Source organism: Panicum virgatum, chromosome 2K (genome assembly GCF_016808335.1).
Source record: "Panicum virgatum strain AP13 chromosome 2K, P.virgatum_v5, whole genome shotgun sequence".
Lineage (NCBI taxonomy): Eukaryota > Viridiplantae > Streptophyta > Magnoliopsida > Poales > Poaceae > Panicum > Panicum virgatum.
In genome coordinates, this window is record NC_053137.1 from 32,971,093 (window position 1) to 32,986,879 (window position 15,787).

Here is a 15,787-nt window from a genome sequence, read left to right on the forward strand (position 1 = left end):
CCCACCGCCCACCCCCCGCCACCCGTCGACGCCGGCCTCTCTCGCTCGCTCGGAGAGTCGGAGGAGCCCGCCGGCGGCCGGAGGGCGTCGCTCGTCGTCGCTAACCCAATAATAAAGCCATCTATCTAGCTAGATAATTTATATACAACTATATCTACTAATTATCCATGGGTAAGGGCGGTAAGCGCAGCGTGCCTCGGTACCCCGAGGACGAGGACAAGGGCGGCGGCTGCTGCGGGTGCCTTTGCTGGTGCTGCTGCTTCCTGTTCCTCATCGTGGCGGCGCTGGCCGGCACGGCGGCCTACTTCTTCTTCGTGTACAAGCCCAAGGCGCCGTCCTACTCGGTGAACAACATGTCGGTGTCGCGGTTCGACTTCAGCTCCTCCGACCTCACGCTCTACGTGAAGCTCACCGCCTCGGTGCGCGCCGAGAACCCCAACGAAATGATCGGCATCAAGTACGGCGAGGGCTCCCACACCGTCGTCTCCTACCGCGGCACGCCGCTGTGCTCGGGGAAGCTCCCGGCCTTCTACCAGGGCTACAAGAACGTCACCGTCATGGACATCTCCATGGAGGGCCGCCACGGCTTCGGCTCCAGCCTGCAGCAGGCGCTGGAGGAGAGCGAGAAGCTCGGGGACATCCCGCTCGACATCTTCGTCAGCGTCCCCATCGAGCTGCGCCTCGGCACCGTCGACCTCCGGGAGGTCAGGGTCAACGTCCACTGCGCGCTCGTCCTCGACAGCGTCTCGCCCAAGAAGAAGCCCAACATCAAGACCGCAACCTACCAGGCCAACGTAGAGTTCTAATGTAATTAACTAATTAACTTGGTATGGATTATTCCAGTTGGAGCTTAACAGAGACGGCGCCTGTCAGTCATGTTCGCACACCCGTATGTATATGTATACTGATTGTTTGATCGCTACTCAGTAGAGCTGGGGAGGATTTAATCGTATCTACTAGAGCTGGGACTTGGGCCGTGCCGTGCCGTGCCGTGCCGGCCCGGCCTATCGTGCCTCGTGCCGTGTCGGGTTTAGATTTTTAAGACACGATCGGCACATCGTGCCGTGCCGTGCTAGCACGACAAGTCTATTATCAAGTCTAAGCACGGCCCATGGCACGCCGGCACGCCTTCGTGCCGTGCCGGCCCAAGCACGGCCATCCGAATACTTGCAATTGGATTTATATGCATCGATACAGAAATATTACTATTGCAATTAGAAAGCACATAAACTATTGATGGTATGAAAATTACATGATTTTCTTGAATGAATAATATTTTCTTTCATGATTATTGTTATTTTTTTTAGAAACACAGTACAGACGCAGACACTCACAAACACGCACATACACTCATCCCTATGAATACACGCACGCAACCCTACCCTATGAGCACCTCCGAGAGACTGAGCCGGCAAATCCTCGAGATTGACGAAGTCACCACGGGCGCTCCGCTGTCGATGGGAACGTCGCCTAACACTGAAAGCACAAACGTCGTTAAATCCTAGAAACATATGTCAGATAACTCAGAATATAAGTCATGCAGATATTGATAACTATAATTTAATTCTATTACAAAGACCGAGAATTACAAAAGAGAACTAGAGAAGAATCTATACCAGAACTCCTGAGCAACTCCGGGGACCCGATGACTACCAAACTTCACCTAAACTCCACTAACCTGTAATGCTAAACAAAAGAGTGAGCTTGACTTTCAACTTGAGGTGTGTCTTCGTTCTCACCCCTCTCATTTTTATAGGATGGAGCCCCGAGCAGCAGCTGAAACTTGCAGAACCAACCTTGAAAGCCAGTGAGGAGCAGCCATGTGGCAAAGTTGAGGCGGTGGGCCCATGGGCTTGGTCGGCCGGCCTGCCCGTTGCGCCAACCGCCCCCAACTTTCTCTGGTGGGCTGTCCTGGTCTGCCTTATCCTAATCCCTGGTTCAAGGCCTTGTTCTAAACTGGTTTGTTTTGATATTTGGGTCTCATTTGATCCATTTGAGCCAGATAATTGCGCTCTGAATTTTTTATGATTATATCTTGGACCAAAGTATGCTTGTAATCTGTATTTTAGCTCAAATTCAATTCCTGCATATCTCTAGGGGTAAAGTGTGTTTTGGGATTTATTTGGAAAAGGATGCATGTAAGAAATGCAAATTCTTATGATTTTCTGATTAAATTGACGCTTGAATTAGTCATTAATAAACGTCAACACATGGCTAGGAGCAGTGGCGGAGCCAGGATTTTAGAGTAGGGTATTCCCATCTCCAAACAAATAAAAAAGTCCACATAAACAGTAAAAGGCATAATATGTGTTCGATCAAACAAAGGTACAAAGCTGTTCAACTCTAACATGTCCATGAAACAAAGGGAATTAGGGAAGTTCTTACAAAATACATAAAAAAATTACAAATTAACTCTAACTTTATGTTTCTGTTCCTTCATGGCTTGAAAGAGTAGCTCCATGGTTCATTATCTGAGTTATCACCATCTCTGATTGGGAACCAAGATAAAGGTTCTCCATGGTGCTCTGTCATTGTTGTGCTTGCTATTGTAGGGTCATTGCTAGCAATATCTAGTTCTGTTACCTCTCTTTCTATCTCATTGGTTGCTATGTCAGGCTCAACAGAAGGAGTACTTCGATTTTGAATCTGAACATGACTTTCAATTGTGACTGCCTCAACAACAGGAGCATCTGGATTATGAGCTTCACTCTCATTCGTAACTGGCTGTGGTGTTGATGTCGAGCCCACCTTCTGTGCCTTTGCCTTTCTTTCCCACAAAGTTCTCAAATCAATCGGCTTCTTCTTCTTCATTTTGCAATTTGCAAAGCTCTATGATCTAGACTTAAAGACATAAACACTAATTAACAAAATGGCATATCAATTGGAATTCAAAATTTTCTAATTGTAAATCTATGCTACTATGCTAGTCTGCTTGCTCACCTCCTGTATATGGCTCTGTGCCTCTGTCGCTCCCCTGCCTACCTCCCTGGGCCTGCCGGCCTTGGCCCTTGGCCCCTGACCCCGTGCGGCCGTGCGCACTGCACAGGCGGGCAGCACGGCAGCGCCCAGCGGCGAGCGCCCGAGCGGCCTGCGGCCTGCGGCCTGCCGCAATGGCGCGGCGTCGCCGCCGCCGGCCGGCCGCCCAGCGCCCCCGTGCCTCCTAGCCGCCTGGCCGCGTGCCGCGACGGTGCCGGCGCTCGCGGTCGCCGGACGCACGACGCAGCTCCCGGTTCCGGCCTCCGCCACCTGCCGATCTAGGTTTTCATCACGAGATTTTGGGGAATGGGGAACAATCAACGGACGGGAGAGAGAGGGACTCGGGTCAGAGCAGGCCGGTGGGCGTGGGTCGTTGCTGTGGGCCGTGTTTCGTGGGCCGAAGCTGGTTGTTTGTGGGTTGGATCATTTATTTGGGCTAAATTTGAGCTCAGGAGTATATAGTATAGTCAATATAGTATGTATATATGTATTATGGATGTATATACTTATTCACTTTTAAAAATAGTTGGGTATTCCTGGGAATACCCAGGAATCCAGCTGCCTCCGCCAATGGCTAGGAGCCAAGAACATGCCTACCGTCCCTTGGCAGCCTGCACCACCTCATTGTCGGCGCGCAGACGCCGCACCGCACCATGCGGGACCTCGTTCACCGCCACGGCCCGCTCATGCTGCTGAGCATGGGCGAGCTCCTTGTGGTTGTCATATCATCGCGCGACGCCGCGCGGGTAGGAGGCAATGAGGACTGCAGACCGCCACCATCCACACGCATCCATGGCAGCGTCAGCATCATCTTCGTGCCGCATGGCGAGAATAGGCGACAGCTCCGCAAGCTCCATGTCACCAAGCTGCTTGGCACGCGGCAGGTCTGTGCCCTGAGAAGCGATCGTGAGGCCGAGGCCGATAGCTTCGTTGTGTCAGCTGCGTTGCTCTTGTCGTACAGCTAGGCCCGCGGCCTGCTGGCTGGCCACGGGAGCGCTCAGCCACCTGGGTGCCCTCAACGGCCCCATGGCAGGCGGGGGCGACGTACCCTGGAGGGCCAGCCTATGGTTTGGGAGGCGGCAGGAGATGAAGCGTCGGGTTGGCGCGGGGGGGGGGGGGGGGGGGGGGGGGGTGACCGGGTTTTATTTTTTCGGGGCTAGTAAGTTGTGTAAAGAGTGTCAGTAATGGGTAATTTTATTCCAACTCCATGTGGGAGTTTATAATAAGTGTTTTTGGAGCATCCCTTGAAGAGCTCCATGAAAAAAATGGAGTTGGCCCCCCAACTTAAGTTTTTTCCTGGAGTGTTTGGATCTAGAGTTGTTAGAGCTGGACGTGTTTGACAATGAGTTTGTGGAGTGGAGCTAGAAAAGTTAGAGTGCAGTGCTCCCACAAACATACCCATATATAGTTAAATATGTGTTGGAGGATTTTAATTAGTAGGTCTTGCCATATCCATAGGTTTAAGCATCAAATGGAATGGGACGGGTGGGTTATTTAGGCCAGTCTTAGTGGAAGTTCCATATGCACAGATACTTAGAGTGAGAACTAGATAACCGTGTCAGATGAGTTTTATGGTGATAAAACTCTCCTCACATCCTATAAAACTTCATCATTTTTTCTCCTTGCCATGTCAACAAAATTGATAATATTTAATATCATGAAACTCTCCATGAAATCTCCACTGAGTCAGGCCTTAGTTGATCTTTTGAGTTGGGGTGGGTTGCCATTTAATTGCTATAAGCATTAGGGTGGAGTATGTAAGGCCCTCCACAGCGTGGAGTGATGATCCAAAAAAAATAGTGGGTCCCATAACAGCTAATTGGCATCACTCTCAAATGCTGCAGTGTGAAGCTTCACTTGCCGAATCCAACACACATGCAAAAGGTAAAAATGAATTCATATAAAATCACAAGCATGGGGTGGTGATTGGCCTACGGTCTGCAGCAGCAGGAGACCAAGCGTGCTGCGGTTTGGAGCTGTATTTCTCACCATTTATGTATTCAGCAAGCATCGGTGAATGTTGAAGCTTCACTTTCAATTTTATGAGAGCTGGCATCGCAGGCTGCAATGTGACGAGTGATGCTTATATCTTCTCTATTTTCTTCTGGCTTCACTCTGGGCTCACACTGTGGAGGGCCTAAGGGGTGAGTTTAGACCGTCCGAAACAAGCTATATATATATATATATATATATATATATATATATATATATATATATATATATATATATATATATATATATATATATATATATAGTAGGTCTATTTAATACTCTGGGTACAGAATAAGCTATTCAGTACTTAGCTCAATCCGTGGACCCGACCAGACTCCCGCAACCGAGCGCAACACCCCCACCGGCCCACCCCGTCCGGTTCACCTCGTCCGCACGTTTTTTTTTCTCCCCAGCTCGTAATAGTCTAATAGATCGTGGGATCGTGGGAGAATTCGGTTCGCTACTCCACCTCCCACCGGCGACGCTCTGTTGAGGCGAGGCTCCTAACCTCTCGCGCGAGGCCCTGCGCCGTCGGCTCCCGCGTCGCCCCGGTGGGCTGCATCTCGCGACTCACCTCCAGCCGGCGACTCTCTGGTGACTGGTGAGGTGGGTCTCCTGGTCTCCCCCTCACGCCGTCCCGGTGAGGTCCTGCGCCGCTGGCTCTCGCGCCGCCCCCGACCCCCTTGCGCCATCCTGGCGAGGCCCTACGCCGCCGGATCCCGCGCCGCCCCGGCGAGCTGCAGCCTGAACACGTCCGCGTAGGGAAACGGGTAGGCTACGCTAGCATCACTACCGCATATACCCAAGATACTTGCGAGTAGAAGATCATAGATCGTTACCACTAGACGCGCAGCGCAGCGGAACAAGTCGCGCGTCGATGTAGAGGAAGTAGTCGATCACGTCCCACGAACCGAGCTCCTCGTACTTGATCCCAGCAGCCGATCAGCACAGCAGTCACAGCAGCGCCTCCATGGAGTCCACACGTACGGGGATGAAACGCCGGGCGTCGGTGTGCTAGCATTGCACGCACGCCAAGGCCGGCGGCCGAGAGAGAGGGGGAGGGGCGGCGGCTAGGGAGTGGCGCGGCTCACAGGGGTCTGTCGCCCCCTAACCCCTCCCTCGTATATATAGGGCGTATTAATGGGCTTCTATCTCATAGGACCATTAGTAACCCTAATCTCTCTTGGATCAATATCATCTTGGGCCTTTAAACCGTATTGTGATGATGGGCTCTTGGGCATATCACCAATAATCTCCCACTTGCACTAGAGACAATCATACAGGCAAGCTTTTCAACATTCCAAACCCCTTAAGTTTGTGACCCGTTAGATTCATGTGTAGGTGGTCGTGATCGGCAATCATTTCCGAATCACAAGTCAATAGCGGCACCTAGCAGGGCATAGTGACTCACAAATACACATAAAGATCATATCGGCCGAACCTTAGATATACTCATACACCGATCCCTTTGCCACACGATACCAGTCAAGCTCAAGGCGAGATGCGTGCCACCTTTGTGATAGCTCGACCATTCTCTCGATCTAATAGTGGATTCTATTAATAACTAACATTTAGTCATAATGATTAACTCTTTAATCACTTTGGCATGGCCATGCACTTTCAAATCCAACTATCTCGAGGGCCCAGAGATATCTCTCCCGTTGTCTAGGAGGGGCAAATTCCATCATGATCCGCTCACATCCCATTCCATGTTTCATGACACACCTGTAAGCTATTTTTGTAACTACCCAGTTACGGAGTAGCGTTTAGCAGCCCCAAGATGCACCACTACACACAGTGAGAAATAATGGCGATCCCAGGTCTAAGGATCTAGTAGGTATAACACTCAAGAACAACTGATGGCACATACAAAATAACAATCCCGACATTGTCTTGGAGTGGGTCAATCCAACACCATGTTCACCAACATGTGTCCACATCATTAATCCGATATCTCCATATCCATGATTCGTGAAACATGATCATCAATTAATGCATGTGCTAGTCTCAACGTTGTTGTTGTCCCACATAATGACATAAACTAGGGATAATTTAGAATCATATCATTGTCAACAAAGAGTTTCACGAACAAGTCACGTACTTGATAATCAATGTAAAATAATCATCCATGGAACAAATAATAATTATTCATCATTACATAAACACACTCATGACACAAAAATCTCCCATGCACACTAGAATTACTGATGTAAGTATCTAATACCCATAGATCTCATGTGCGCCTCATGCTTTGGTTGTGGGAGAGGTTTCGTCAACGGATCAGCAACGTTTGAATCCGTGTGCACCTTGCAAACCTTCACATCACCTCTCTCAACAAAGTTACGGATAAGGTGATACTTCCGCAGTATATGTCTGGACTTCTTAGTTGTTCTAGGCTCCTTTGCTAGTGCAACGGCACCATTATTATCACAATAGGGGTCCACTGGACTGGACGCACTAGGAACAACACCCAAGTCAGAAACAAACTTTCTGATCCAAACAGCTTCTTTTGCAGCTTCGGAAGCTGCAATATACTCAGCCTCTGTCGTCGAATCAGCCACCGTATCTTGCTTGGAACTCTTCCAGCTCACTGCCCCACCATTGAGGCAAAAAACAAAACCGGATTGTGATTTGGAGTCATCTTTGTCTGTTTGAAAACTAGCATCGGTGTAACCCTTTACAAGGAGCTCATCTTCGCCTCCAAATATTAGGGACGTATCCTTAGTTCTTCGTAAGTACTTAAGGATACTCTTTACAATTGTCCAGTGAGCTTCACCGAAATCTGACTGATACCTGCTCGTAATACTTAGAGCAAAGGAAACATCTGGGCGCGTGCAAAGCATAGCATACATGATCGACCATATGGCTGAATCATAAGGAATCGTACTCATCCTCTTTTGCTCATCAGGTGTCGTAGCACACTGACTCTTGCTTAGAGCAATGCCATGTGACATTGGCAAGAAACCTTTCTTGGAATCTTGCATATTGAACCGATTCAATATCTTGTCAATGTACGTGTCTTGGCTTAATCCAATTAGCCTTTTTGATCTATCTCTATAGATCCTAATACCCAGAATATAAGCCGTCTCTCCTAAATCCTTCATCGAAAAACTCTTTTTCAATGAGGTTTTAACGGCTTCAAGCATTGGAATATCATTTCCGATCAATAATATGTCATCCACATATAGGACCAGAAACACAAGTGCGCTCCCACTAGCCTTTTTGTAAACACAAGGCTCATCTTCATTCTTGATGAAGCCAAACCCTTTGACTACTTCATCAAAACGAATATTCCAACTCTGAGATGCTTGCTTCAATCCATAGATGGACCTCTGAAGCTTACATATTTTCCCAGCATTTTTAGGATCGACAAAACCTTCAGGCTGTGTCATATACACATCCTCACTTAGATGTCCATTAAGGAAAGCGGTTTTGACATCCATTTGCCATATCTCATAGTCATAATATGCGGCAATTGCTAGGAGAATCCGAACAGACTTTAGCATTGCGACGAGCGAAAAGGTTTCCTCATAGTCAACACCTTGAATTTGTCGGAAACCTTTCGCCACCAATCGTGCCTTATAGATGTGAACATTTTCATCCATGTCTAATTTTTTCTTAAAAATCCACTTACAGTCGACAGGTCTTACACTGTCAATCTGATCGACCAAGTTCCAAACTTGATTATCATGCATGGATTTTAACTCGGATTCCATGGCTTCAAGCCATTTGTCGGAGTCGGGTCCCATCATTGCTTCTTTGTAGGTTAAGGGATCATCATTTTCCATCAATAATATGTGGCGCTCCTCCGTAATAAGGAGGTTGAGCTTGTCAGTAGCGCGACGTGCCCTTATAGACCTTCGTGGGGCTGGTGCCTCAACTACGGGTTGTGCAACATCTTGCACATCCCGTGGATCTTCAGTTGGTGATGAAATAGTTTCAGGTGTTTCCTAAATTTCTTCAAGTTGCACCTTGCTCCCACTAAATCCTTTTGAGAGAAACTCCTTTTCTAAGAAAACACCATTGCGAGCGGCAAACACTTTGCCTTCCGCCTTATTGTAAAAATAATATCCTTTGGTTTCCCAAGGATACCCCACAAAGAAGCATTTATCTGACTTTGGAGTGAGCTTATCTGACATCAAACGTTTGACACAAGCCTCACATCCCCAAACTTTGAGAAAAGATAATCCGGGACGCTTCCCAGTCCATATCTCATATGGTGTCTTCACAACAGACTTACATGGAACCCTATTCAGTGTGAACGCAGCAGTTTCAAGAGCATAACCCCAAAATGACAATGGAAGATCAGCTTGGCTCATCATGGACCTAACCATGTCCAACAAGCTTCGGTTCCTCCGTTCGGATACCCCATTCCATTGAGGCGTTCCGGGCGGAGTTAGCTGCGGAATAATTCCACATTGCTTCAAATGATCACCAAATTCAAGGCTCAAATATTCTCCTCCACGATCAGATCGCAGAAATTTAATTGTCTTGCCTAATTGATTTTGTACTTCATTCTGAAATTATTTGAACTTTTCAAACGATTCAGACTTGTGCCTCATTAAGTAGATATAGCCATATCTACTAAAGTCATCAGTGAAAGTAATGAAGTACTGAAAACCACCTCTGGCTATTGAGCTCATTGGTCCACATACATCGGTATGTACAAGTCCCAATAAGTCACTCGCCCTCTCACTATGACCAGTGAAAGATGCTTTGGTCATCTTTCCAAGCAAACAAGACTCACATGTGTCAAATGATTTAAAATCAAATGAGCTTAACAATCCATCTTTATGGAGTTGTTCAATGCGCTTCTCGTTTATATGACCTAAGCGACAATGCCAAATAAAAGTGGGATTCAAATCATTTGGTCTAAGCCTCTTAGTATTAATGTTACAGACATATTTATCCTCAAGATCAAGAACATATAATCCATTCACCAATGGACAATGAGCATAAAAAATACCATTGCAAAAAATAGAACAACGTTTGTTCTCTATTACAATCTTAAAATCATCAACTTCTTCCAAACATGAAGAAGAAATAATATTCTTGCTCAAAGCAGGAATGCAATAACAATTATTTAATTCCAATACTAATCCGGAGGGTAGAGACAAAAATATCGTGGTGTGGCAAACCACAGCCGGGTGGCGGAAGGCACCCGCCTAAGCCCAGAGGGTGAGTACTCGGGGGTTAGCTAGTGACTAGTTCAATCTCTCTCAAGAACACGATGAACACAGTAGGATTAGAGTGGTTCAGGCCGCCGGAGCGTAATACCCTACGTCCACTGTGAGTTGTATTGCCTTGCCTCGAGAGAGTCTGCGAGAGCTTGTGTGTCATGCGTCCATTCGAGCTTAGAGTCTATCTGAGAGATCTCCTTCTGTGTGAACCTGTGTTCTAGCGGGCATGCTCTCCCTTTTATATGTCCAAGGGGAGCACGTACACTGAGCGGGGCCCCGACAGGTGGGCCCGGCGATGTATTATAAACTATACTTTTGCCATCAATGCCTCAGATCCGGAGATCTTGTCGTTGGCTTTCGTGCGTAGCTTCTAACCAGGGATGGTCTTGAGCTGTCATGTCAGAGTAGAGTCTATCCTCTGGAGCCGCGCGTCGAGGTCATGATGAAGCACCGAACTACTGACTCAGTCCGCTGTAGCAGCGTGCACTGTTGCTCCAGTTAGTAGCTGGTCATCATGACTTGTTGCCCATGCGAGCGGCGCTGAGTCTTTAATGCTTGTCTTGGTAACTGACGAGCCGCCTCGGTAACTGGCGATCCACAGTGTGGACTGACAAAAGCTGCCCCATGCCCAGAGGCAGCAGAGTCTGCCTCGACCACTCGCACTTAATGCGGGTGGGTGAGGGAGCTTCCAGCGGAAGGCTTGCGCCCGCGCCCGCGTCTGCGTGACACGCGGCGGCTCCGGACCCCTCCCGATCAGCTAGCTGAGCCGAGAGCTCACGGGGGTTCGGATAGGCACGTGGAGGTCCCGGACCCATCTGCGGGAGTCCGGATGGCACGTGGAGGTCCCGGACCCACCTGCGGGGGTCCGGGTCCGCGACCACAGGTACTGAGCATTTCCACCTCTAGGACACGTGGTGACACCGGACCCGTCCCCGAGCGGGAAGCGGTTCCGGGACCGTTAGTCCGGTGAGATGGAGCCGGACCCAGGGGTCCGGCTGCTCAGCTCCTTAGGGCGTAGTTACGGATAACTACGCGAGTCTTGGCACAGTAGGAGTGGGTACCCCAGTTGCAGGGTACCGACACAAGTGGTAGGTGCCGACCGCCAACACCGCAACCTTTGCGCCATTGCCGACACGAACGTTCAACTCGCCTCTTGCAAATCTTCTAGTCTCACTTAGACCCTGCAACGATTTGCAAGTGTGAATCATCGATCCAGTATCAAATACCCATGATTCACTGGAAGATAATGCAATATTAATTTCTATAACATTTATACCTGAAGTGGAAGTCTCACTTCCCTTCTTCTTCTTCTTTTCTTCCAAGTACTTCTTGCAGTTCCTAGACCAATGTCCCTTTTCATGACAGTGGAAGTATTCATCTTCAGAAGTAGGGCCAGATTTGGCCTTAGGTGCTGGCTTTAGCTTAGAGCCCGAGGACTCACCACTGGAACTCTTTTCCTTGCCTTTACCTTTGGGATTAGGAGGCGTCCAACGCTTCCTCTTTTTGTTCTCCTTCTGAGTCATCATCACATGATTGGGATTCTTCTTAATGCTCTCTTCTGCTGTCTTTAGCATCCCATGCAACTCACTCAATGTTTTATCCAAGCCATTCATCTGAAAGTTCATGATAAAAGTTCAAAGTCTCAATGTAACCAATCATTTTGATCACATGAGTACTGACTGGGCTACCTTCTTGCAGCTTGCACGCAAACAAGGACTTTGAGATATTGAACCTCTCAGTCCTGGCTTGGTTCTGAAACATACCACGCAGCCCCTCGATCATGGTGTGCTCATCCGCATGCTCATACTGCTTCTGCAGATCAGGGGACATGGTGGCGAGCATCAGACAGCTGACATCAAGTGAGTCATTGCAGTGCTTCTCATAAGCTCTGAGATCAGCAGCAGTTGCATTGTCAGGGAGATCCTCAGGATATGGCTGCTCAAGAACATACTCCTTTTTCTCTTGTCTGAGAACAATTCTCAGGTTGCGGTACCAATCAATAAAGTTTGTTCCATTCAATTTTTCTTTCTTAAGAATAGAACGCAAATTGAAAGCGGAATTGTTACTGGCAGACATGATTTACAACATTAAAGTAAAGCAAGATTTCAACACTAAGTTTATGTAAAAGACTTTCATTAACTGATTTAACAAAAGACAACCTACTATATCAAAGTAATCTTCCCTCTAATGACATATAGTGGTTCAAGATCCATAATCACTAAAATCCTAGTGAGCTTTAGCATCACAGCTAGAAAAATAGTGATACAGGTAAGCAACAAATTGATAATCACATCTCTATGCGACTCTTGTTTGTTGGGTGGCATCCAATGCCCCGGCCCCAACCATATGCCTTAAAGCCCAAAACTGTTTTGATAGCTTTGTTGAGTAAACCAATACTATGCTTGTGAATGTCCGACATCCACTCTATACAAAAGTGATAGCTGAGGGTACTCTACTTTGGTAAACCTACCACACAACGATCAAAATTTATAGGTGCAGCTATTGGTAAAAGGCATCAAAACTCAACCTTTTCTGAGGGAAGCTATTCTATCATGATTAAAACATCCACCATATGTAAAAGCATGAAAGAATAGTATGACAGGAAAATAAACATCACATGCATATAATCATATTATATTGTGAATAGTATGACCTCTTGCATCACAATGGGCTCCATCGCCATGGCTTCAAGGTGACCTCCATTGCCATCCGTCCTGTCTTGTGGTGATCATCATCGCCATCATGATTGAAGCCTCCATGAAAAGATACTAAGCTACTACATCTAATAGCTAGTGAAATAATTACATGAGGATTCAAACATCACAAGTCGACACGCAGGTCGTTATACAATAATGGTGCAACCTCAACCCGGTTGTGTTAACTTGCGACACGCAGGCTGCACAAATCATCACATACATCATCACATGACATTGAGGCCATACCATTCACATCACACCCTGCAAAAACAAGTTAGGCGTACGATGTGTTCTACCAAAGTAGCGCTTCGGAAGCCGCTATAGCGAGAAAGCAACGGCGGTCCCTATGAAATCTCATCAGAGTGATTGCATCACCTCAAATCCGAGCCATTCATAATGCCTCAATTTTCACTAGGTCAATCACATTGACCGTGCAAACTTTGCACTTGAGAAGACTGCATCTACACATGACCTTGATCTGTTGGTCCAATCTGCTGACTTATGCACACAGTTAGTCCCGATGGTGATTCCAGCCGGTAGGGACATGTCGTATGCATAACAGAGAAAGAACACAAACTAATCTTTTGTCACATGCCGCGCAATCAACTCGCTCCAGTTTTAACCCCTTATGACCAATTGATCTAATCAAACCATGCAAAAATAATAGATCCAATCTACTACAACAACATATCACCTATATGCAAATGATCCAGACCAAAAACTACACAAGATGGCTCTGGTACCACTGTAGGGAAACGGGTAGGCTACGCTAGCATCACTACCGCATATACCCAAGATACTTGCGAGTAGAAGATCATAGATCGTTACCACTAGACGCGCAGCGCAGCGGAAGAAGTCGCGCGTCGATGTAGAAGAAGTAGTCGATCACGTCCCACGAACCGAGCTCCTCGTACTTGATCCCAGTAGCCGATCAGCGCAGCAGTCGCAGCAGCGCCTCCACGGAGTCCACACGTACGGGGATGAAACGCCGGGCGTCGGTGTGCTAGCACCGCACGCACGGCAAGGGCGGCGGCCGAGAGAGAGAGGGAGGGGCGGCGGCTAGGGATGTGGCGCGGCTCACATGGGTCTGTCGCCCCCTAACCCCTCCCTCGTATATATAGGGCGTATTAATTGGCTTCTATCTCATATGCCCATTAGTAACCCTAATCTCTCTTGGATCAATATTTTCTTGGGCCTTTAAACCGTATTGTGATGATGGGCTCTTGGGCATATCACCAACAGTCCGCGCCGGCCGCCGTTTTCAGAGGTATCCCTGCCCGTTCCCCTGGCGAGACACTGCGCCGCCGTGGACCCTCCCGTCGTCCGTCGATTTTTCATCCCATGCCGCCCCGGCAAGTCCCTGCGCCGCCGGCTCCCGTGCCGCTCCGGCATGTTGCTGCCTGCAGACGTCCGCACCGGGCGCCGTTTCAGAGGCTGCATGCTTCCTCACCGAGACCCTGCGCCGCCGGCGACCCTCCTGTTGACGCGTCACTGTTCCGTCCTGTGCTACCCCGGCGAGACGCAGACGGTCGCGCTGGGTGTCGACGCCCCCCCTCCTGCCATCCCGGTGAGAGTCTCCCGCCGCCGCGCCGCGTCCTCGAGGTACCCGCCTCCGGCCGTCTCGGTAGCTGTGGATGAGGTCTCAAAATTCTTCTGATGCAATGGATCTTGCTTGTGATTTTTGTGCAGTATTTTAACCCTATTTCCAATTCTAATTTATATGCTCCTGCGTGCAGATCTAATCATTGTTTGCCAACCAAATATTTCGTTTAGCTCTAGTTTTTTTTTTGTATGTTCCTGAGCTTCCCAATAGATTGATATGTTGATTGGATGGCGCTGCTGTGATGCCTGGAAAGGCAATTGTGCGAAGCCGCCGATGAGACTGATACATGCAAAACTGCTACTCTGCTAGCGTGGATGAGGTACAATGCCTGATGAGATAGATATGTGCATATGTTTCTTTACGCATTCTCATGCTATTTCTGTAATTCCATTAGTACATCTCATTCAGAGAAGCAGACCTAAGCTCTTAGCTCTATTCAACTGATGCATGCTGCTTCTTTCCAGTATACTGATATATATTCACTATTCTTCCTGTAGAGCCATGCAATTAATTATTTTAGGATTACATAAATCAAAGCATGCCCTTCATCTCCTGACTAGCTTTAGAAACATTGAAGATTATTCCTTTTTTGACAAGGTTGTATGCAGTTTTGAGCTCTTCTATAAACTATTAATATTGGAGATTATTTCCTGAACTTTTCATTGCTCCTTTTTTTTTCTGGCAATGGCAGAAGCAGAGCAGAGGTGATTGTATCTATTACATATAATTAGAACTGTCCAGTTCTTGACCTCTTTGTATTCTACCATTATTAGCTAGACTCTTTGTGGTCATATATATACTTTGTTTCATTAAGCTTGCATTGTGCTGCCAGTTAATTAACCCGTTATGCCATCTTCTTTCCGTGTTCCTATGGTGCTCCTCGGCAAACTCAGCCTCAGGCATCAGAGATGAGCTCCTTCCCGAGTTGTGGAGTATGTGGTTTTCTATTTTTATCGAGAGTTTAGACTGCTTGTCCAGGAGAAGTAATTGTTTCAATTCATTGCAAAACCTGATGATTTTTAGGTGCTCCTTGTTGGATCATATTAGTTCTTGTTCCAAACTTTGATTTTGTAAGCAAAATATCTTATTTTTATTTCATCTTGAAACTGATTGGACAGAAACTTGGACCTGGTTTAGTTATGCCATCTCGAATGTGACAGGAGGCTGAGGAACTCTCGGTCATTGCATCCAGGTGGAGCATAGAGTTAGATAGCTGCCATCATGGTTGCGTCTCAGCTAGACTTCTTCATTGACAGGAAATCGTCATGCAAATTCTTATTGTCTATTCAGTTTTATGAAACCAAGCCTAATCTGCTAGTGATGTTGCCTTTTTTTAACTC

General features: G+C 47.5%; 1 protein-coding gene and 1 long non-coding RNA gene across 2 annotated transcripts; one reads left to right on the forward strand and one right to left on the reverse strand.

Annotated features, from left to right (window-relative positions):
• LOC120696002 (NDR1/HIN1-like protein 6) lies at positions 1 to 939 on the forward strand. The gene has a single exon (XM_039979178.1). It carries the CDS (start codon positions 168 to 170, stop codon positions 804 to 806), a length of 639 nt encoding a protein of 212 aa, XP_039835112.1. The 5' UTR covers positions 1 to 167; the 3' UTR covers positions 807 to 939.
• A 1,332-nt stretch (positions 940 to 2,271) lies between these two features.
• Positions 2,272 to 3,545, reverse strand: LOC120673582. Its single transcript, XR_005674695.1, has 2 exons — positions 2,941 to 3,545; positions 2,272 to 2,836 (listed from the first exon to the last, which is right to left on the reverse strand). It is a non-coding gene; the product is annotated as an uncharacterized LOC120673582 (long non-coding RNA).
• Between the last annotated feature and the right edge of the window lie 12,242 nt (positions 3,546 to 15,787).